This window comes from Danio rerio, chromosome 10 (genome assembly GCF_049306965.1).
Source record: "Danio rerio strain Tuebingen ecotype United States chromosome 10, GRCz12tu, whole genome shotgun sequence".
In the NCBI taxonomy this organism is placed as follows: Eukaryota; Metazoa; Chordata; class Actinopteri; order Cypriniformes; family Danionidae; genus Danio; species Danio rerio.
The window spans coordinates 593,168-614,373 of record NC_133185.1 but is presented as its reverse complement, the minus strand read 5'-3'; the positions used below and the strand labels follow the sequence as shown (position 1 = coordinate 614,373).

Genomic DNA, 21,206 nt, shown 5'->3' with positions numbered 1-21,206 from the left:
TCATAACTGGGGTTTTTTCTATTCATATTTTGCTCAGTTTTCAGGGAGGGTTGGGTTTAACCCCATAATATAATCAGTTTTACAGTATAAAATACACTATGGCTTTGGAGAGCCCTCTTAAACCACCATTATCCACATGTGTGTGTGTGTTCTGTGAAGAACTGTTCATATCCTGCAATGTGCCATGATGACTTTACTATCATTTGAATAGTTTGATTCTCTCATTGATGTACAGTGTCGCTGTGCTCAGATCAGTCATTATTATGATCAGTGATTGTGGTGTAAGTCAGATCGTATAACTGAAACGCATGCGAGGTTTACATCCAGTAAACAGTGTTGATGTGGAAAGTGTTCATCACTCCTGAATTGTATGTGGTGTAAATAAAGACATTTGGGTATTTGAGTCTGTATGTGTGATTTATCCCAGAATTAATAAGCTTTATTAGCATTCAGCTACACTGTCAGCTTGTCCTGGATACACTATAGAAATGACGAATGAAAGCTGAAGGTTAAATGAAACGCACATGAACCAAAATATGAAGTGTGTCATCTCCTGTCAATCTGACAACGCGCATACACAAAACAATGAAGAGCGCGCGCCCTTGTGAACGCGCGTCTTTCCTGCGCACAAAAGAATGTCAACAATGACGGCGGACCCCTTTTGCGAGCTGCCCGCAACTCTGCCTGATCAGTCTCATGCGCATGCGGGTGCTCTATTTGTACTCACCAACGTTAACCAACAATATAATAAACTGCATTAGCAGCGTTCAACATGCATAGATCGCTTCCGCTTATTTAATATCATCCTTTGTAGTCTCAGCTCCTCCGGTGTGTCAGGTGTTTCCTTCGGGCAGGCGTGCGCGCGACCCAAGTGTTTTGGCGTCGGATAAACATGGCGGAGCTGAAGGACTGTACAGAACTGAAGTAGGTGCAGATTTAAACACACAGCAGGCTTTCTGAATGACACGCTGAGGTCTGCACGGATAATAAGCGCTGCTTTAACACACATATCCGGCGGATTTGTGGAAGCGGCGGCTCGGGTATGTGTGTGTTTGTTTGTGTTGAGGGAAACTCCACCGAGGCTAACGGCTAAAGCTAACCCTTCACTGAGAATAAAACACAAACACCAGTGCGGTACTGCAGAAGCGTTAATGTGTGTGTGTGAAACATCACGGCTGTTCCTCATCAGCATATCTGCACAACTGCTCTGAGTTGACGAGATGGAATGTAGCGGATGACGGTTATGTTATTGATTGGCTTCGATCACTTCAGATCTGATCAGATGATTGTCTAATTGTAAACGTCACTGATCGTAACGTCAGCGTATCACCGATAAGCACTATAGCGACTTCTTACATGTTAATCAAGCACCTGTAATAAGCTCATGTTTATGTATTAGTGGGCGGGGCTGGCTGTGATGATGCGCAGGTGTGGGCGAGAATATGTTAATGAGCTCAGAAGACAAACGATGTAAATCTGTTCGTTCATTTTCCTTCAGCATAGTCTATTTAATTATCACGGGTCGCCACAGCAGAATGAACCGCCAACTATTCCAGCATATGTTTGATACAGTGGATGCTCTTCCAGCTGCAACTCAGTACTGGGAAACGTCCACACACTCATACACTACGGCCAGTGTAGTTGATCAGTTCCCCTATAGCACATGTGTTTGGACTGTGGGGGAAACCGGAGCACCCGGAGGAAACCCACGCCAACACAGGGAGAACATGCAAACTCCACACAGAAAAACCAACTGAGCCAGCCGGGACTCGAACCAGAGACCTTCTTGCTGTAAGGCAACAGTTCTGACCACTGAGCCACCGTGCCACCCATTAAATTTGTTAATTTTGTAAAAAAAAAAAAAACTAATGAAAATAGGTGACAATATTCTCTATTTTTAATTTAAAGCTAATTTGCGACTCTGACTGGTTTTTGGACTGGTGTAAGCAAGTTCCAGCCTTGAAGAGTGATTCACTGAATGATTCGTTTAAAGCAACTGATTCATTCAGGAACTGATTCATTCCGTGTTGATCTGTGATGCACAAGCGTTCTGCTCCGCTTTTGCTTGAACTATTTTCATTGAAAAAAACCCCACAAAGCTATTATAATGTCTAAAATGTGAGCGACTCAATGTGAATTTCATATGTTCAACAGTTATCGAGATATTGCATATCATAAAAATCACACAATCCTAATGAAGCTGTTTAGAAATGCTGAATATCTTCTGAAAGATCGGTCTTGTCGACATCTGTCCAGCTGCTGCTTTCACACTCGAGTTCAATGAATTTCTATTGAGTGTGAAAAGAGGAAGAGGTGTGTTGAAGAAGTGTTGTTTTGCTCATCAGTAGTCTTGTTCGTGTGTGTGTGTGTGTGTGTGTGTGTGTGTGTGTGTGTGTGTGTGTGTGTGTGTGTGTGTGTGTGTGTGTGTGTTGAAGTAGATCCTGAAGATCGCTGGCTCTTCCAGATCAGAGGGAGTGTGTGTGTGTGTCTGTCAGAGGTGAGTGTTTCTCAGACCGAGCAGAGCTTTTCATATATTGAGGTACAGTTGGTCTTATAATAATAATACGTTTTATTTATAACATTCTTTTCTAAAACCCAAAGCGCATACAAGAAAGTAAAAACTTCAGACTAAGCTGAGAGTCCAGGAGAACACCGAGATTACGCACGTGCAGAGATGGTGATAAGACAGACCCATCAACCGTTAACCCAAATTCTCTACACCTCTTGACGTTAAAAGGAGTGCCAACCAATAAAATCTCTGTTTTCGAACTATTTAGTTTAAGATAATTAAGTTGCATCCAAGCTTTAATTTCAGTTAAGCAAGCGTTAAGCGATGTCATTGATGCTGATGAATAAGGAGAAGTGTTAATACAGATCTGTGTGTCATCGGCATAACAATGATATCTAATCCCAAATTTTTGCAGGATTTGACCAAGAGGCAACATATAAATACTAAATAGAAGTGGACCAAGTACTGACCCTTGGGGGACACCATGAGATAAAGGAACAGTGCGTGATCTGTGACCCCCCATTTAGATAAACTGTGGACGTCCAGAAAGATAGAATTTAAAATAATTTAGCACAATCCCATCCACACCAACCCAGTTATGATCGCACACTCAGAATTTCTCCTTAATAATATAGTTTTTGTAAAATATTCTTTGCTGAAGCTTAAAAGTGCAATCATATCCGCAGCCAACGTCTGTCTGGGCGTTCACTGACCAACTACACCTCCCTTTCTTCATGTGTTCAACACTTCTTCCCTGCATCATTAGTTTCATTACACAGAACTTCATTTGTAAACTGATTAGATGTGTTTTCTTTGCATATATGGATTTCTTTGGATTTTAATCAACATCCAGTGAAAATTTCAAGTCAGCAGCACCTTTAGGAATATGTTTTCTGAGAGAAATGGTGACGTGTTCAACACTTATTTTCCCCACTGTATGATGCAATTTGGGCTCTTAAAAGTACTTCAGGATAATTCATTTTAATTGGCCTTTTTTTTATTCTGCTTTACTATTTTATTAAACACAAAAGTCAGAATGTGTGAATATAAATCCAACTTTATTTCAGTAGTTATAATGTCTTCATGACACTTGTGTGGGTGTCTGTCTCTCTCTCTCTCTGTCTGTGTGTGTGTGTGTGTGCGCGCGTGTGCGCAGTTGATGATTCAGCAGGAGAAACCGCTGGCGGGCAGCATGCCGGTGGTTTGGCCCACGCTGCTTGACCTCAGCAGAGATGAATGCAAACGGATCCTCCGTAAACTGGGTGAGTCCTCTGACCTTTATAATAAACTGAACTTCCACAGTGACATTCAGAATAGACTGAGCTGGAGCGCTTTTCAATGACTAGACCCACACCAGCATTATCAGGGTGTCCAGGGCTTTCAAAAAGTCTCAAATGTCTTGAATTCCTAAAGCTAAATGTTAGGCCTTAGAAAGTCTTAAATAGACTGAAATCTTGTGTTGCAGGTCTTACATCATTTTAAACAGGTCTCCGTTTTCTTATGTCCGTGAAAAGCTTCTCATTCAGGCTGACATCATCCAATCCCCAGCAACCCATTCCAGTACAACTCTTGCCAAATAGTTTAATTTTAACTCTATTTACAGGTATAGTTTAATTATCTTCCTTACAATAACATCTGTTTAAGAGTCATTTATTTATGGTGATCTGGAGAGACAGTTGTTGCGTAAATTTAACTTTTTTTTTTTCATAGAAATGCTATGTTAGCTGCGTCCCAAATGGCACAGTATGCACTTACACACTCAACAGAACATGTGTGTAGTGTCGTCCCAAATGGAGCACTGATGTTTTTTTACTAAGCGGAAATTCAAACCGTTTTCCCGATGATGTCTGACGGTTGCCAAATCAGTGAAATAAATGACCAAACTACTAAATAAAACCTGCCATGAGTATTACTGCATTCACCATCAGGAGGCGCTATAATCACTCTCGTAGGAGAATACTGCTCTTACAATTAAAAATAAATGAAGCAATCAAACATGTGCGCGCGATAGCTCCGCTACATGAGCAAAGCTGCGGTCATTGTGTGTGAAGTGTCCAACATTACACACTTCATTTTACCGGTTGAATAAGTGCATCATCTGAGTAATTAAAGTGCATTTATTATTCTTAGAGTGTGAACTCACTACTCACACTATTTACACTACAAAATGGCGTAGAATACTGTGTAAGTATATGATTTGGGATGCACCTGTAGGAAATAAGTGCATCTATGAAAGCTGAGTGAACTTGTTTTGTTAAATTATTTAAAATATGTGGCTAAGCAATAAGTCAACTAGAATGTCTTTGATGAGGATAGTAAACATCTTTTCCATTAGAAAAAAAATCCTCATAGTGTTCATCCCTGTATAAGTCTTTAATATAATTGAATACGGCCCTAAAATGTCTTCGATTGGACTTCATGAACGTTGCAGAAACCCTGATTATACAGCACTCTCCTGCCTGCCCGAGCTGCTGGAGTGTTCCACTGATTGAATATTAGTGTGGCGTTTACTCACTGTTCTTCAACTGTGTTCAGCTGCTGTCTAATCTACATCGTGAACAGTGCTACAGAAATAAAGATGAAATGAATTGAACTGAGATGATGCGTGTATTTCTGCTGTACTGATGTGTGTCTGTGTGTGTGTGTGTGTGTGTGTGTGTGTGTGTGTGTGTGTGTGTGTGTGTGTGTGTGTGTGTGTGTGTGTGTGTGTGTGTGTGTGTGTGTGTGTGTGTTCAGAGCTGGAGGCGTACGCCGGGGTGATCAGCGCTCTGAGAGCTCAAGGAGATCTCACTAAAGACAAGAAGGAGCTGCTGGGAGAACTGACACGAGTGCTCAGGTGCTCACACACACACACACACACACACACACACACAGTCACTCTTCACACACATGATCAAGTTCATTTTCATGCACTCATCACATAAGGTCAGCTTTATACACACGCTGACTAGTCAGTACCAAAGACAGAATTGATCAACTAATCTAACAAAAACACTGAAGGTCACAGTCCCAAATGCCCACACCCATATTATAATGTTGGGGGAAAATCTAAAATCACATTTAATAAACAGGACAAATCTGGAAAACATAAAAAAATAACTGGTTTGAATGTGAATGTATGATCTCTCTATTGCTCAAGATGTTTGGTGAGCAAACCCTTATTATAATGAATACAGCTGTTTAATAAAACTGATCTGTTTTCTTCCACCTCCATATATAGCCCATATTCACTGAGAAATAAGAACTGGGAAAAGAATAATGATTTAATAAAGGCGGTGTGTGTGTGTGTGTATATGCAGATTGTGGATGTTGAATGTTGTGTTTGTTTGTGTGTTTTCAGCATCTCCACAGAGCGCCATCGGGCAGAGGTGCGCAGAGCCGTCAATGATGAGCGCCTGACCACCATCGCACACCAGTGAGTCTCTCTCTCTGTCTCTCTCTCTCTCTCTCTCTCTCTCTCTCTCTCTGTCTCTCTCTGTCTCTCTCTCTCTCTCTCTCTGTCTCTCTCTCTCTATTTCTCTCTCTCTCTCTCTCTCTCTCTCTGTCTCTCTCTCTCTCTCTCTCTGTCTCTCTCTCTCTATTTCTCTCTCTCTCTCTCTCTCTCTCTCTGTCTCTCTCTGTCTCTCTCTCTCTCTCTCTCTCTCTCTCTCTCTCTCTCTCTCTCTCTCTCTCTCATTGAATTTCAATTCAATTCAATAATTGCTTTATTGGCATGACAAATGTTACAAATGTGTTGCCAAAGCACTTATAAAGTAACATATATAATAAAAACAGTACAAACAGTAAATAGTAGTAAAAAAAAGATATTTATATATCATAATTAAATAAAAAATATCAACAATACATCATATTATTCAATATATCACATTAACATTCAATATATTACATTATTAGTCAATATATCATATTATTGATACAAATCAATACAAAAATAGATCAGAACAATCTGTACATTTGACAATCAACATTTTAGGATAAAACAGTAATAATTATCTCTCTTTATATATGGATAATTGTCTGAATTATTCATGTTTACCTTGTCATGTTTTGGCTTCATTGTTTTTTCAGGCTAATGTTTTATTTTTATTTCTCATATTTCTGCAGGAGTGTGAATATAAGCTTTTAAACCGTAAACTCTGCTCTGGTCACTCTGATAAACTACAATTACTGAAACCGAATATATAAAAGCGAAGCGCACAATAAAGACTGAAGTAAACCATTTATCAAACAAACTGAAACTGAACTGACGTTTACAGCAAATTAAAAAATAGTATTGAAATAAAAAACTATAATAACTGAGTGTGTGTGCGCTGAGTGCTAATGCTGACCTGTGTGTGTGTGTGTGTGTGTGTGTGTGTGTGTGTGTGTGTGTGTGTGTGTGTGTGTGTGTGTGTGTGTGTGCAGCATGTCAGGGCCGAACAGCTCCTCTGAGTGGTCGATTGAGGGCCGTCGGCTGGTTCCTCTGATGCCTCGGCTGGTTCCTCAAACAGCTTTCACGGTGATGGCTAATGCGGTGGCTAACGCTACAGCGCACCAGAACGCCTCGCTGCCACTACCAGCAGAGACCGCCAACAAAGAAGGTACAGATAATTCACAAGTGTATTAGTGAAGTGCTTTTCACAGTAGTTATTGTTTGTGTACAGAGTCAACACCTGCTCACCGGACACACCTCAGCTCATGCATATTCATGAGTTCATTATACATGCATTTGAGCAATTCCAGCCCTATATTTGCAGACAGAAACATAAATTCACAAACTTATAAATAAATTCACATAAGAAGTTATGGATTTGATCAACTGGTCTCTGAATTGAAACCATCCTCTGAGTTCGGGGGAACCCAACTGATGCACGGGTGGGAGAAGTGGTGCATCTTGTGTCGGGCTGCTCTGTCCCTGGAGGAGGTTGAAATTTATTTGGAACTTTGATTACAGGGTTTCAGCTGATGGGCTTAGGCGGAGCTCTGAGGTATGGACAATTGATAAAAGTGGTCAGTGCGGCTCAAAACCCCACCAAGCTGGCCTGCTGTATTAAAACAGTGGTGAGCTGAGCTGTTAGTCCTCAGATACACAGCTACACATAGACAATCACTGGCTCCCCCCGCATCTCAAATAAAAGCTCATCATCTTCACAAGTATACATTCAGAATGTACAGTTGATCTCTGAATTAGCAACCTCCTGTGACTATATATTTTATTAATTTCCCAAGTGACGTTCACCAGAGAAAAGCCATCTTTACCATATTTTTTATTACTTTTTTTAAAGTTTAAACTTTTAAAAACAAATTATTTGGTTATTATTATTATTATTCAAATATTATTATTATTATTATTATTTGAATATTTTTATTGATTTCCAGTAGTCTTCAATTTTCCCACAACACACATATTGAACAATTATTACTATTACATAGCTACAAACATACACTCCGTAAAAAAAGAGGGAAAAAAATAAAATTAATTAGGAAATAAGGGATACCCTACTGAAAAAAAAACTGCTTAAACCAGCCTAGGCTGGTTTTCTGGTTTTAGGTGGTCAACCAGGCTGGTATTAGAGGGGTTTTGGCCATTTCCAGGCTGGTCTTAGCTGGTCAGGCTGGGAGATGACCAGCCAAAACCAGCTATGTCCAGCCTAAACCAGGCTGGTCAAGCTGGTTTTAGCTGGATTTAGCTGGTCATTTTCCAGCCTGACCAGCTAAGACCAGCCTGGAAATGGCCAAAACCCCTCTAAAACCAGCCTGGTTGACCACCTAAAACCAGAAAACCAGCCAAAGTTTGGGAACCCCTGGTCTAATAGATATGGTTAATATTATTAGCCCCTTTATTAAATGTAATTTGTTGGTTGTATGACAGTGGTTTGTTCGGTAGACAATGGCTTGCCTAATTACCCTAGTTAGCCCTTTACCGTTGTGCTGTTTTCATCCACTCTGAGGTGATTTTGAGTCTTAATTTGGCCTCGTCTTTCTCTGTGTTCCAGCAAATGGGATGATTTTTACTGACAGATCTATATTTTGGGAAAAGCTCTGGGCAGATTGAGTCCGCTTTAGTTCTGTTGGTGCTGTTTTCCCTATTGACTTCCATTATAATCTCTGTCTTTGATTGTAAAGCCGGGACCGCATATAATCATGCATTCTTGATTGTTGCTGGTTCTTCCTGTTGGTAAATTTGTCATTTTTTACTGCTGAACTGTTGTTGTGTGTGTGTGTGTTGTGTTGCAGTGGTAGTGTGTTACTCCTACACCAGCACCACCTCCACTCCCCCCAGTGCTTCAGCTCCCAGCAGCAGCAGCGCAGCCGTCAAATCACCCAGACCCGCCAGCCCTGCGTCTAATGTGGTGGTGCTGCCCAGCGGGAGTACAGTCTACGTCAAGAGTACGACACACACACACACGCACACACGCATGCATGCATGCTGGAGTATAATCTACGTCAAGAGTACGGCACACGCACTTGTGTATATAAGCACACACACACACACAATTTGTCCAGTGTTATCTGTTTCTGTCACACACACACACACACATACACACAGTCTCCAGTATGAACTCTCTCTGTCTCTCTCTGCAGGTGTGAGCTGCTCGGATGAGGATGAGAAGCCCCGTAAGCGGCGCAGGACCAGCTCCTCCAGCTCATCCCCTGTGCTGCTGAAGGAGGTCCCCAAAGTGGCGGTGACGGCCCCAGGCCCCAAGACCATCACGCTACCCGTCAGCGGCGGCCCCAAGATCAGCAACCTCATGCAGAGCATCGCCAACTCCCTGCCGCCGCACATGTCTCCGGTCAAGATCACCTTCACCAAACCCTCCACACAGACCACCAACACCACCACACAGAAGGTCAGACTCCCCCCGCGACCTTACTGGAGTGAAATTAACGGCTGAATATTGATTTGAAGTGTACATGACTAGATACTGTGAAAGAAGCCTGTATTCAGTGCCTTAAGCCAGGGGTGTCCAAACTCGGTCCCGGAGGGCCGGTGTCCTACATATCTTAGTTCCAACCTCAATTAGACACACCGGAACCAGCTAATCCAGCTCTTTCTAGAAACCAGGCAGGTGTGTTGAAGCAAGTTGGAGCTAAACTCAGCAGGACACCGGCCCTCCAGGACCGAGTTTGGACATCCCTGCCTTAAGCATTACATTGAATTAAATAATGCAACTCATGGACACTGATGGCACTGAATGGTGTGTGTAAAGCTGACGGTGTGTGTGTGTGTGCAGGTGATAATCGTGACGACGTCTCCCAGCTCTAACTTTGTGCCGAACATCTTGTCGAAGTCTCATAATTACGCGGCGGTGTCGAAGCTGGTGTCGAGCGCAGCACTGACGGCCTCCAGCCAGAAGCAGACCATGGTGATCTCAGCCGGCGGCTCCAGCGTTGCCCCGGGACCCGGACCTGTGGCCGTCACCACTGTAGTGTCCTCCACACCCTCTGTGGTCATGTCCACCGTCGCACAGGGTCAGTGTGTATGTCTGTATGTGAAATGCTGTGGTGTTTGTATACACTCACCGGCCACTTTATTAGGTACACCTTACATGTACCGGGTTGGACCCCTTTTGCCATCAGATCCTTTGTGGCAGAGATTCAACAAGCTGCTGGAAATATTCCTCAGAGATTTTGCTCCATCACACAGCTGCTGCAGATTTGTCGGCTGCACATCCATGATGCCAATCTCCCGTTCCACCACATCCCAAAGCTGCTCTATTGGATTGAGCTCTGGTGACTGTGGAGGCCATTTGAGTACAGTGAACTCATCGTCATGTTCCAGAAACCAGTCTGAGATGATTGAGCTTTATGACATGCTGCGTTATCCTGCTGGAAGTAGCCATCAGAAGATGGAGACACTGTGCTCATAAAGGGATGGACATGGTCAGCAGCAATACTCAGGTAGGCTGTGGCGTTGATGCTCAATTGGTACTAATGGAGCCAAAGAAAATCTCCCCCACACCATTACACCACCACCACCAGCCTGAACCGCTGATACAAGGCAGGATGATCCATGCTTTCATGTTGTCTGAGCCGAGCATCCGAATGTGTGAGCAGAAATGGAGACTCATCAGAGCAGCAACGTTTCTCCAATCTTCTATTGTCCAGTTTTGGTGAGTCTGTGTGAATTGTAGCCTCAGTTTCCTGTTCTTAGCTGACAGGAGCGGCACCCGGTGTGCTCTTCTGCTGCTGTAGCCCATCCGCCTCAAGGTTGGCCGTGTTGTGTGTTCAGAGATGCTCTTCTGCAGAGCTCGGTTGTAGCGAGTGCTTATTTGAGTTACTGTTGCCTTTCTATCAGCTGGAATCAGTCTGGCCATTCTCCTCTGACCTCATCAACAAGGCATTTGCGCCCACAGAACTGCCGCTCACTGGAGATTTCCTCTTTGTCGGAGCATTCTCTGTAAACCCTAGAGATGGTTGTGCGCGAAAATCCCAGTAGATCAGCAGTTTCTGAAATACTCAGAGCAGCCCGTCTGGCAGCAACAACCATGCCACGTTCAAAGTCTCTCAAATCCCCTTTCTTCTCCATTCTGATGCTCGCTTTGACCTGCAGCAGACCATGTCTACATGCCTAAATGCAGTGAGCTGCTGCCATGTGATTGGCTGATTAGAAATGTGCGTTAACGGACAGCTGTACCTAATAAAGTGGCCGGCGAGTGTATGTGTCTGGGTGTGTGTGAGATGCTGCAGTGTTTGTGTACTCATTTATATCTGTGCGTGCGTGCGTGTGTGTGTGTGTGTGTGTAGCCGGCTCCGCTGCAGTGAAGGTGGCCTCTACGCGTCTGCCGTCCCCAAAGGCTCTGATTGGCTCCCCGTCTCAGATCCTGCAGATCCCCAAAGCGCAGCAGGCGGTGCTTCAGTCTGCGGCTCCTAAAGCTCTGCAGGGCTCCATCAGCACTGCACAGAGCACAGCGCTGGCGGCAGCGGGCCCCGGGGCCAAACCCACCATTCAGATCAAGCAGGAGTCCGGTCAGAGCACACACACACACAGGCACACACAGACACACACACACACACACACACACTCACACACACACACAAACTGTTTTAGATTTGTATATTCTGTTGTGTTTATACTATTCATACATAACGTCATTTATGAACTGTAAATGTCATGTTTTTGCCATAAATTGTGTGTGTGTGTGTGTGTGTGTGTGTGTGTGTGTGTGTGTTCAGGTGTGAAGATCATCACGCAGCAGATGCAGCCCAGTAAGATTCTGCCCAAACCCTCCAGTGCGGCGCTGCCCAGCAGTAGCTCCGCCCCCATCATGGTGGTCAGCAGCAATGGAGCCATCATGACCACTAAACTGGTGTCCACTCCAACAGGTACACACACACACACACACACAAACACACACACATCAGCTGTTGTGTGTTTTAGGCAGTGCCTCCATGTGCACTCGTCTCTCAATGAACCCCACGGGTACACACACACACACACTCACACTCATCAGCTGTTGTGTGTTTCAGGCAGTGCCTCCACATACACTCGTCCCACAGTGAGCCCCATGGGTACTCGTGTGGCCACTTCTCCTGCTGGAGCCACGTATGTAAAGACCACCAGCGGCAGCATCATCACCGTCGTGCCCAAAGCTCTGGCCACGCTCGGGGGCAAGATCATCACCACCAGCATGGTGTCCGGTAAGTGTCATTACCACACTGTCATTAATTAGTGACTTACCATATTTATCAGTCAGGGGTGCGTTTCAGAAAACCATCATGAGGTCGCAGGTTCCATCGTCACAGTTGTAGCCACAGCCATATCACCCTGCAGCGGGAAGCTCACTGAAGCTAAGCAGGGCTGAACCTGGTCGGTATCTGGATGGGAGACGACATGGGAACACTAGGCTGCTGTTGGCAGTGGTGTCAGTGAGCAGGCAGGGGGCGCTCAACCTGTGGTCTGTGTGTGTCCTAATGGCCCAGTATAGTGAAGGGGACACTATACTGTCAGTGAGCGCCGTCTATCTGATGAGCTGTTAAACTGAGCTCCTGCCTCTCTGTGCTTATTAATAACCTCGTGGCACTTCTGGTAAAGAGTAGGGGTGTAACCAAACCCCCTCCATCAGCCCTTACCCATCATGGCCTCCCAATCATCTCCATCCACTGATTGGCTCCATCACTGTCTCTCCAATCCACCTATAGCTGGTGTGTGGTGAAGCTCTGGCGCTGTTGTCCTGTGGCTGCCGGAGCATCATCCAACTGGAGCTGCACTGGTGGTGTTGTGGAGAGACCCCCGTGTTTTTAAAGTGCTTTGAGTGTATGGCTATATAAATACACACATTACATTACATGCTTTAGTCCAGTGATTGGGCTCTCTGACATTAATGCAGAGATGCTCCATATTCATCAGACAGGTGGATTATCAGGCCACAGGAGTCAGAAAGTATGACATGTAAATGATATTTAACATTATACATAGGCTAGGGTTGTTACACTGACACTGTAAAGCATTGATTTTCATGCACAACACTTTGTTTTCGCAATGAAAGAAAAAACATGTCAAGTTCTTGTTGTAATCATTACTCTAAAATGCCTTATGATCATGATGTGTGCACTGGTTTCACTTCCGAGTGCGGCTCATGGCTGCTGTCACTGTGAGAAAAACACACACATGCAAATCAAACCTCCCTCACGGCTCTCAAACGATCGCTCTGTGCAACAAACTGAACGTTATTTACAACTTCATCACCTGTTATTCACAGCATGCGTGCACATGCACGTTCTCGGAAGTAAACAAACAGCTGGCGGTGATTTCGCGACCGTAAATACATCATTACATGAAGCCAGAATTGACATTTCTAGGTGAATTATACCTTATAAATAGAATATGTGACACTTTTAATGCATTTGAAGGTGTCAGTGTTGCTGTTAAGACTTGTTCGACTGCATTGCTTCTCTTCTGATCGTGAAAATATAATTGGCTGAATCGTAGAAAAGCTGAATTATGATCGTGTGTAGGGTTGAATCGAGATTGTGATCTTTTTTCGATTAATCGTACTGCAAGAAAAACACAACGCTATTGGCTGTTTTTTAAGAAGGGGAGGAGCTATTCGATGTCCCGTCCTCTCTTCATGTTTCAGTTTAGATTACGTCAAACATCAAATTAAAAAAAGCACATTTCAAAGCACTTCAGGGGACCTTTGAAACTGTTTATACGTGTATTTTGGACGTATAAGTGTGTGGCTTATTTTGTTTATCTTCCTCATTCTAAAGCACTAGTGATTGAAGAAATGCTTATTATTTTGTTTTGAAGTACTTGAATCCAAATAAACTTCTTTTATTTGTAGTAGTAGTAGTAATTTAATGGACGATGCAGTACAATTATTAATTCATTTTCTTGTCGGCTTAGTCCCTTTATTAATCCGGGGTCGCCACAGCGGAATGAACCGTAAACTTATCCAGCACGTTTTTACGCAGCGGATGCCCTTCCAGCAGCAACCCATCTCTGGGAAACATCCACACACACACACACTTATACACTATGGACAATTTAGCCTACCCAATTTCCCTATAGTGCATGTGTTTGGACTGTGGGGGAAACCAGAGCACCCGGAGGAAACCCACGCCAACACAGGGAGAACATGCAAACTCCACACAGAAATCCCAACTACAATGCAACCTTCTTGCTGTGAGGCGACAGCACTACCTACTGCGCCACTGCGTCGCCTGATGCAGTATAATATATCTGCAATTAGCTATAGTCGATGCACCACGTTTAGACTTTTATCCAAAGCTTAATTCACAGCCCAGGTGCCTTTTTAGGCTGTTTATACAGTAATGAAACAAACACAAATATCTTGAAAATATCTTTTGAACAGTGACTATAGTTTAGCCAGAGCTGCTAAAATATCAGTTTTAATTGTTTTTATTCTCCAGGGTGAAAAACTGCAGATTATGTGAACATTATTATATTAAAACATGAATTATTGATTATCGGAATCTGCCACGAGAAGGACTTAATTATCAGCTATCAGTATCAGTTAAACTCTTTCATATCTCTAGCGTTTAGTGTAATTTTGAATATGACAAGAGCTGATGTGCACTGCTGAGTGTGTGGATTAAAAGAGAGCGTTTCATGATGTAAATGAATTAGAGTTTCAGTGTGTAGAAGCATCCAGAGACTGATGTTTGTGTGCGTTTGTGTGTGTGTGTGCGTGTGTGTGTGTGTGTGTGTAACATTCACAGGAACCACTACTAAGATCACCACCATCCCCATGACGTCCAAACCCAATGTGATCGTGGTGCAGAAGACCACCGGGAAAGGAACCACCATACAGGGTCTGCCGGGGAAAAACGTGGTGACGACACTGCTGAACGCCGGGGTGAGACACGCATGAGTGTTTGTGTCTCTTTGTCTCTCTTTGGTGTCTCCAAAATGTGTCCGTAAAGTTTCAGCTCAAAATCCCCATCAGATCATTTATTATACCCTGGGGTCAAAGGAAAGTGTAGCTGTTTTTGTAGCCTGTGCCTTTAAATGCAAACGAGTTTGTCCCCGCCCACAATGTGTGTGTTTCTCCTGCGTTACATCAGATAAACAGCAGTCAGTGACAGAGACAGACACTGATTAATCCCAGTATCTTTGCAACGTCCTGTGTTATGGACATGTGTATACGTGTTACTATAGAGACATGTTAATTTACGCCTGTCAGTCAATTCAGTGGGCGGGGAAACTGCACTCCTACATCACATTGCGGTGAGCTTCAAAATGGGAGGGGTTTGGATCCTTTAAAGGATTGTCAAAATGATATAAAAATAAAAGTGTTTGTGTGTGTGTGTGTGTGTGTGTGTGTGTGTGTGTGTTTGTTTGTTTGTTTGTTTGTTTGTTTGTTTGTTTGTTTTAGGGGGAGAAGACCCTGCAGGCCATCCCCGGAGCGAAGCCTGCCATCATCACAGCCTCTCGACCCATCACTAAAATGATTGTGACGCAGCCCAAGAGCCTCGGCGCAGGAGTGCAGCCCTCCACCACCACCAAGATCATCCCCACTAAGATCGTCTACGGCCAGCAGGGGAAAACACAGGTCAGAGACACGCTGCGAAGCCTGCACACAGAACAACACACACTGCAGATTAGTTCGACATCATGTGTGTTTGGTGCGCAGGTGCTGATCAAGCCCAAGCCCATGGCCTTCCAGACGGCGGTGGTGAGTGAACAGACCCGTCAGCTGGTCAGCGAGACGCTCCAGCAGGTCAACCGCAGCGCAGAGAACAACACCACCAGCACACACACCAGCGCTGCTGCTGCGGGACTGGAGAACAGAGACGACACACACACGTACACTGAGGGAAGCCCAGTGCCCAGCGACAGCACTCACGGTCAGTACACACACACACACACATACATATAAATATAGTCACAGACACACACACTCTCTCTCACACACTCATACACACTTGTGTGTGTGCTGCAGACGCTCCTCCAGTGGTGCACCTGATCAGCAGCAGGGGGCAGGAGTGGGCGGAGCAAGAAGTGTCTGTAGAGTCAAGCCCCGCCCTCATTTACCAGGAGCTGACGGCGGAGTCTCAGTCGGCCACGTCCACCATCAAAGCCCTGCTGGAGCTGCAGCAGACCAGTGGTGTGTGTGTGTGTGTGTGTGTGTGTTAGGACTGTTTGTGTGTGTGTGTGTGTCATGATAATGCTGCTTTAACATCTCTCTCTCTCTGTGTGTGTGTGTGTGTGTGTGTGTGTGTGTGTGTGTGTGTGTGTGTCACAGTGAAGGAGAAGAGCGAGGCTAAGCCGCGTCAGCACACTATAGACCTGAGTCAGATGGCGGTGCCGATCCCGGTGTCAGCGGAGCAGCGGGAGTCTCCAGAGCCGTCGGGTCAGAGCGCAGCGGAGAGCGACGCACACACAGAGTTCATCCCCATCGGTAACACAACACACACACACTCACAGAGTTCATCGCCATCTGTAACATAACACACACACACACAGTTCATTGCCATTGTGGGTCCAGAGTGTGGTGTGTGTCTGTTTCAGGTAAAGTGAGTAAGGCAGCAGAGGTCTCCGCCTCCAGCACTCCGGGTCAGTCAGCATCTGCGGTGTCAGCAGCGCCTCATGTGGTCAAGATCAGCACTGCAGCCGTCACCACACAACAGGTCAGTCACATGACCCTGAGCCACCGCACACACTTTACACACCCTCCAGCATCTATACTCTTTGTGCGTGTCATCAGACTGGGAAAGCCCCGCCCTCTAGTCTCCCTCATTAGCATAAACATTAGCCATAAACCATGTGATCTGAACCGTGAGATGTGTGATGCGTTACACCACTACACACAGGTGTTTGTGTGTGGAGCTGATGTGTGTGTGTGCGCAGGTGGAGGCGCAGGTGAAGCCGCAGCAGGAGCAGGTGTTGGTGGAGGAGTGTGAGCTGGAGGGAGACACTCTGGACCCTCAGACGGGCCTGTTCTACCGCTCGTCCCCGCAGCAGCAGCTCAGCAGAGTGTGTGAAGCAGCATCATCTTCATCATCATCATCATCTTCCTCCTCCAGGAGAGCAGAGCCGCCGCTGACAGTCAAAATCCTCACACACAGATCATCCTCCAGCGCCCCTGCAACCGCAGCCTCCGCAAACACTCCACACACACCGCAGCTGCCCCGGCTGCAGCAGGCGCCCACCACACACAACAGACCCAACACACACACACAGCTGTCACAGCCGCCGCCGCTGCAGGCGCATCACCCTGTGGGCTCCAGCAAGACCAGCAGCGGTGCTCAGGTCAGACACACACACACTGCTCATCACACACACACACACACATCACAAAATAACTACACATTGTGTGTAGCATCTGTGTGTGCATGCATTTCTGCATGTGTGTGTGCACATCTGTGTGTGCATGCATTTCTGTATGTGTGTATCTGTGTTTGCGTGAATCTGCACATTTGTGTGTGCAACTCTAGTTGCAACTTCATGTGTGTGTTGTATGTGTGCAACAGTGTGTGTGGTGTATGTGTATGCGTGCATCTGTGTGTTTGTATGTGCGTGTACTTTTGTGTGTGCACAAACATCTGTATCTGCATCTGCATGTGTGTGTGTGTGCGCATCTGTTTGTACATGGGTGTCTGTGCGCGTGTATGTGTGTGTGTGTTTATGTTTATGTGTGTGTGTGTATTTGTGTGTGTGCATGCATCTTTGTGTATGCATGCATCTCTGTGTGTGTGCGCATATGCATCTGTGTGGGTGTGTGTGTTTGTGTGCGTGCATCTTTGGGTCTTTGTGTGTGCACATGCATCTGTGTGTGTGTGTGTGTGTGTGTGTGTGTGTGCGTGCACACATGCATCTGTGTGTGTGTGTGTGTGCGTGCGTGTGCACATGCATCTGTGTGTGTTTGTGTGTGCGTGCGTGTGCACATGCATCTGTGTGTGTGTGTGTGTGTGTGTGTGCATGCATCTTTGTGTCTGTTTGTGTGTGCATGCATTGTGTGTGTGTGTGTGTGTGTGTGTGTGTGTGCGCGCATGCATATATGTGTGTGTGTTTGTGCATGCAACTTTTTAAGTGTGTGCATGGATCTGTGTGTGTACGCGTGCATCTGTTTGTGCATGAATGTGTGTGCGCGTGTGTGTGTGCGTGTAACTGTTTGTGTGTGTGCATCTGTGTGTGCATGCATCTTTGTGTGTGTGTGTGTGTGTGTGTGTGTGTGTGCATGCAACTCTGTGTTTGTGTGTGTGTGTGCATTCATCTCTGTGTGTGTGTGTGCATGCATCTTTGTGTGTGTGTGTGTGTGTGTGTGTGTGTACGCGCATGCATATATATGTGTGTGTGTTTGTGCATGCAACTTTTTGAGTGTGTGCATGGACCTGTGTGCATCTGTTTGTGCATGGATGGATGTGTGTGTGTGTGCGTAACTGTTTGTGTGTGTGCATGCATCTTTGTGTGTGTGTGTGTGTGTGCATGCAACTGTGTTTGTGTGTGTGTGTGCATTCATCTGTGTGTGTTTGTGTGTGCATGCATCTTTGTGTGTGTGTGTGCGCATTCATCTGTGTGCGTGTGTGTGTGTGCATTCATCTGTGTGTGTCTCTGTGTGTGTCAGGTGCAGCAGCCGATCATCACACAGGGCGCGACGGTCACCAAGATCACGTTTGGCGCTCCGCATGTCCCGCGGGCTCCAGTGTCCAGCAGCAGCAGCAGTGAGGCGGCCCTGAAGCTGCAGGCCGAGTCCAGCTCAGAGAAGCCCTCGGTCTCAGACATCCTGAAGATCTCCATGATGGAGGCGGAGATCGACCCCGGGGCCGAGCCCATGCTGGTGGACTCCTCCAGCGACTGCGGACCCCTCACCAAGGCCCCCGCCGGCCCCTCGCTCATCAGCAGCTCCAAGCAGACGCTGGCACACGGGCCCTTCAGCCGCAAGAGCAAAGAGCTGGACATCATACAGGTGCGTCTGCTGTAGGACATGGCGGAGGAGTGATCATGATCTCACACACCGCTGCTGAAGACCGCTCACACCACGCAGGATCACTGCACACTCTACACTGATATAAACACTGACACGGGATATTACTGAGTGCTCAATACTGACGTGTGTGTGCGTGTGTGTCTCTGTGTGTGTCTCTGTGTGTGTGTGTGTGTGTGTGTGTGTGTGTGTATGTGTGTGTGTGAATGTGTTTGTGTGTATGTGTTTACATTTGTGCATGCATGTCTGTTTGTGTGTGCTCATGTATGATTGTATGTCTGTGCGTGCGTGTGCGTGCGTGCATGGGTGTGTGTGTGTGTGTATGTGCATGTATCTGTCTGTGTGTACATGCATGTACGTGTGTGTCTCTGTGTGTGTGTTTGCACGTTTGCAATTGTGTGTGTGTGTATTTGCATGCTTGTATGTCTGTGCATGTGTGTGTGTGTGTGTGTGTGTGTGTGTGTATGTGTGCGTGCGCTCAGGTGATCCCGCAGTACTCCATCATGCCGGACTCCAGTCAGTCTAATGTAGTGGTGGAGCCCAGCGGTTTCCTGGAGATCAGCGACTACACCAGCCAGCGTCTGGACGAGGAGCAGGCCATGGAGCAGGAGGTGGACAGCAGCAACGACGAGGGGGCGGCGGCCAGCCCCAGCGCTGACCAATCACAGTGAAGCACCCGGCCGCATCATCCCTGCTCCATCATCATCATCATCACTGTATAATAATAATAGAGACACATGGAGTGAGTTTGTGCTTTAGAGAGAAACGTTACTTCAATCCCACCGGGAACCCTCGCGGGCTTTGTGTTCATTTCTACTTAAAGGGTCAGTTCACGCAAAACATGAACGCTCTGTCATCATATACTCTCCCTTTACGCGATACAAACCTCTAGAGTTTCTGTCTTCTGTTCAGCACTGAAGACATTATTTTAGAAGAATGTTAGAAACTGGTAACCATTGACATCCATTAGTTTTTCCTACTATGGAAGGTAACCATGACCTCCATTTGTTTTTCTTCTTTTTGGAAGACAATGGTTACCGATAACCATTGACTTTCATAGTAAAAAAACAAATGCAAGTCAATGTTTACCTTCCATAGTAGGAAAAACAAATAGATGTCAATGGTTACCGATAACCATTGACTTCCATTTATGTTTCTTTCTATGAAAGTCATTGGTTTCTGGTACCCATTACCTTCCATTTAATTTTTCTACTATGTAAGTGTTACAGGTAACCATTAACTTCCATTTGTTTTCCTTCTATAGAAGACAATGTTTACCGGTAACCATTGACATCTATTTGTTTTTCCTACTATGGAAGGTAACCATTGACTTGCATTTGTTTTTTTTACCATGAAAGTCACTGGTAACCGGTAACCATTGACTTCCATTTGTTTTTCCCTCTATGCATGGTAACCATTGACTTCCATTTGCTTTTCTTACTATGGAAGACAGTGGTTACCGGTAACCATTGACTACCATTTATTTTTCATCAACTTCCATTTGTTTCTCCTACTATGGAAGGTAACCATTGACCTACATGTTTTTTTTTACAATGGAAGTCAATAGTTTTCGGTAACCATTGACATCCATTTCTTTTGTTTTGTTTTTACTATGGAAGGTAACCATTGACTTCCATTTGTTTTTCATACTATGGAAGTCAATGGTTACTGGTAACCATTGACTTCAATTAGTTTTTCCAACTATTAAAGGTAACCATTGACTTCCATTTATTTTTCTTTCTATGAAAGTCATTGGTTTCTGGAATTTTCTACTGTGGGAGTGTTACAGGTAACCATTGACTTCCATTTGTTTTTTTCTACTATGGAAGTCAATGGTTACCGGTTACCTTTGACTTCTATTTGTTTCTCATTCACTTCTATTTATTTTACCTACTATGAAAGGTAACCATTGACTTCCATTTGTTTTTCCTACTATGGAAGTCAATGGTTACCAGTTTCCAACATTCTTCAAAACATCTCCTTTAGTGTTCAACGGATAAAAGAGTCTCAAACATGTTCGACAGCACATGCAGGCGATTAAAGTTGAGTTAATATAACTTTTGAGTGAACTGTCCCTTTAATTTATAGTTTTAAGCAGAGCAGATGACGACTGATGATGATGATGAAGATTGCTGGCTCAGCGTCTGGACTCTCTCAGAGAAGCTGTAAATAGCGCTGCTGTCAGTGTGCCGTGCTCTCACTCATGTCTCCATCTCGTCTCATTGTGCTCTCGATGTAATGCTCAGCATTTTAACTGTATAAACTTTACTACAAAGCCGCTTTGCCGGTGTGTTATTGTGTGTTATTGTGTGTGTGTGTGTGTT

At 45.0% G+C, this 21,206-nt stretch overlaps 1 protein-coding gene across 50 annotated transcripts; it reads left to right on the top strand.

The window, feature by feature from the left end:
• Positions 1-869: 869 nt before the first annotated feature.
• Positions 870-21,162, top strand: emsy (EMSY transcriptional repressor, BRCA2 interacting). 50 transcript variants are annotated; one of them, XR_012385825.1, is made up of 22 exons: positions 870-924; positions 2,439-2,497; positions 3,666-3,771; positions 5,246-5,345; positions 5,850-5,924; positions 6,914-7,089; positions 8,726-8,878; positions 9,074-9,339; positions 9,724-9,961; positions 11,237-11,458; positions 11,666-11,815; positions 11,960-12,130; positions 14,675-14,811; positions 15,331-15,507; positions 15,589-15,802; positions 15,898-16,062; positions 16,201-16,356; positions 16,467-16,585; positions 16,806-17,207; positions 18,523-18,864; positions 19,377-19,851; positions 19,981-21,162. XR_012385825.1 is itself a non-coding variant. In XM_073913534.1 (21 exons), exons 3-21 carry the CDS (start codon positions 3,669-3,671, stop codon positions 19,551-19,553), a joined length of 3,543 nt encoding a protein of 1,180 aa, XP_073769635.1. In that variant the 5' UTR covers positions 870-924; positions 2,439-2,497; positions 3,666-3,668; the 3' UTR covers positions 19,554-21,162. The 50 variants fall into 50 exon arrangements, 31 of the variants coding, with proteins under 31 accessions (XP_073769635.1, XP_009303312.1, XP_009303314.1 ...); XR_012385826.1 differs by having other exon boundaries at positions 19,377-19,870; positions 20,202-21,162; XR_012385828.1 differs by having other exon boundaries at positions 19,377-20,784; positions 20,838-21,162.
• Positions 21,163-21,206: the final 44 nt, after the last annotated feature.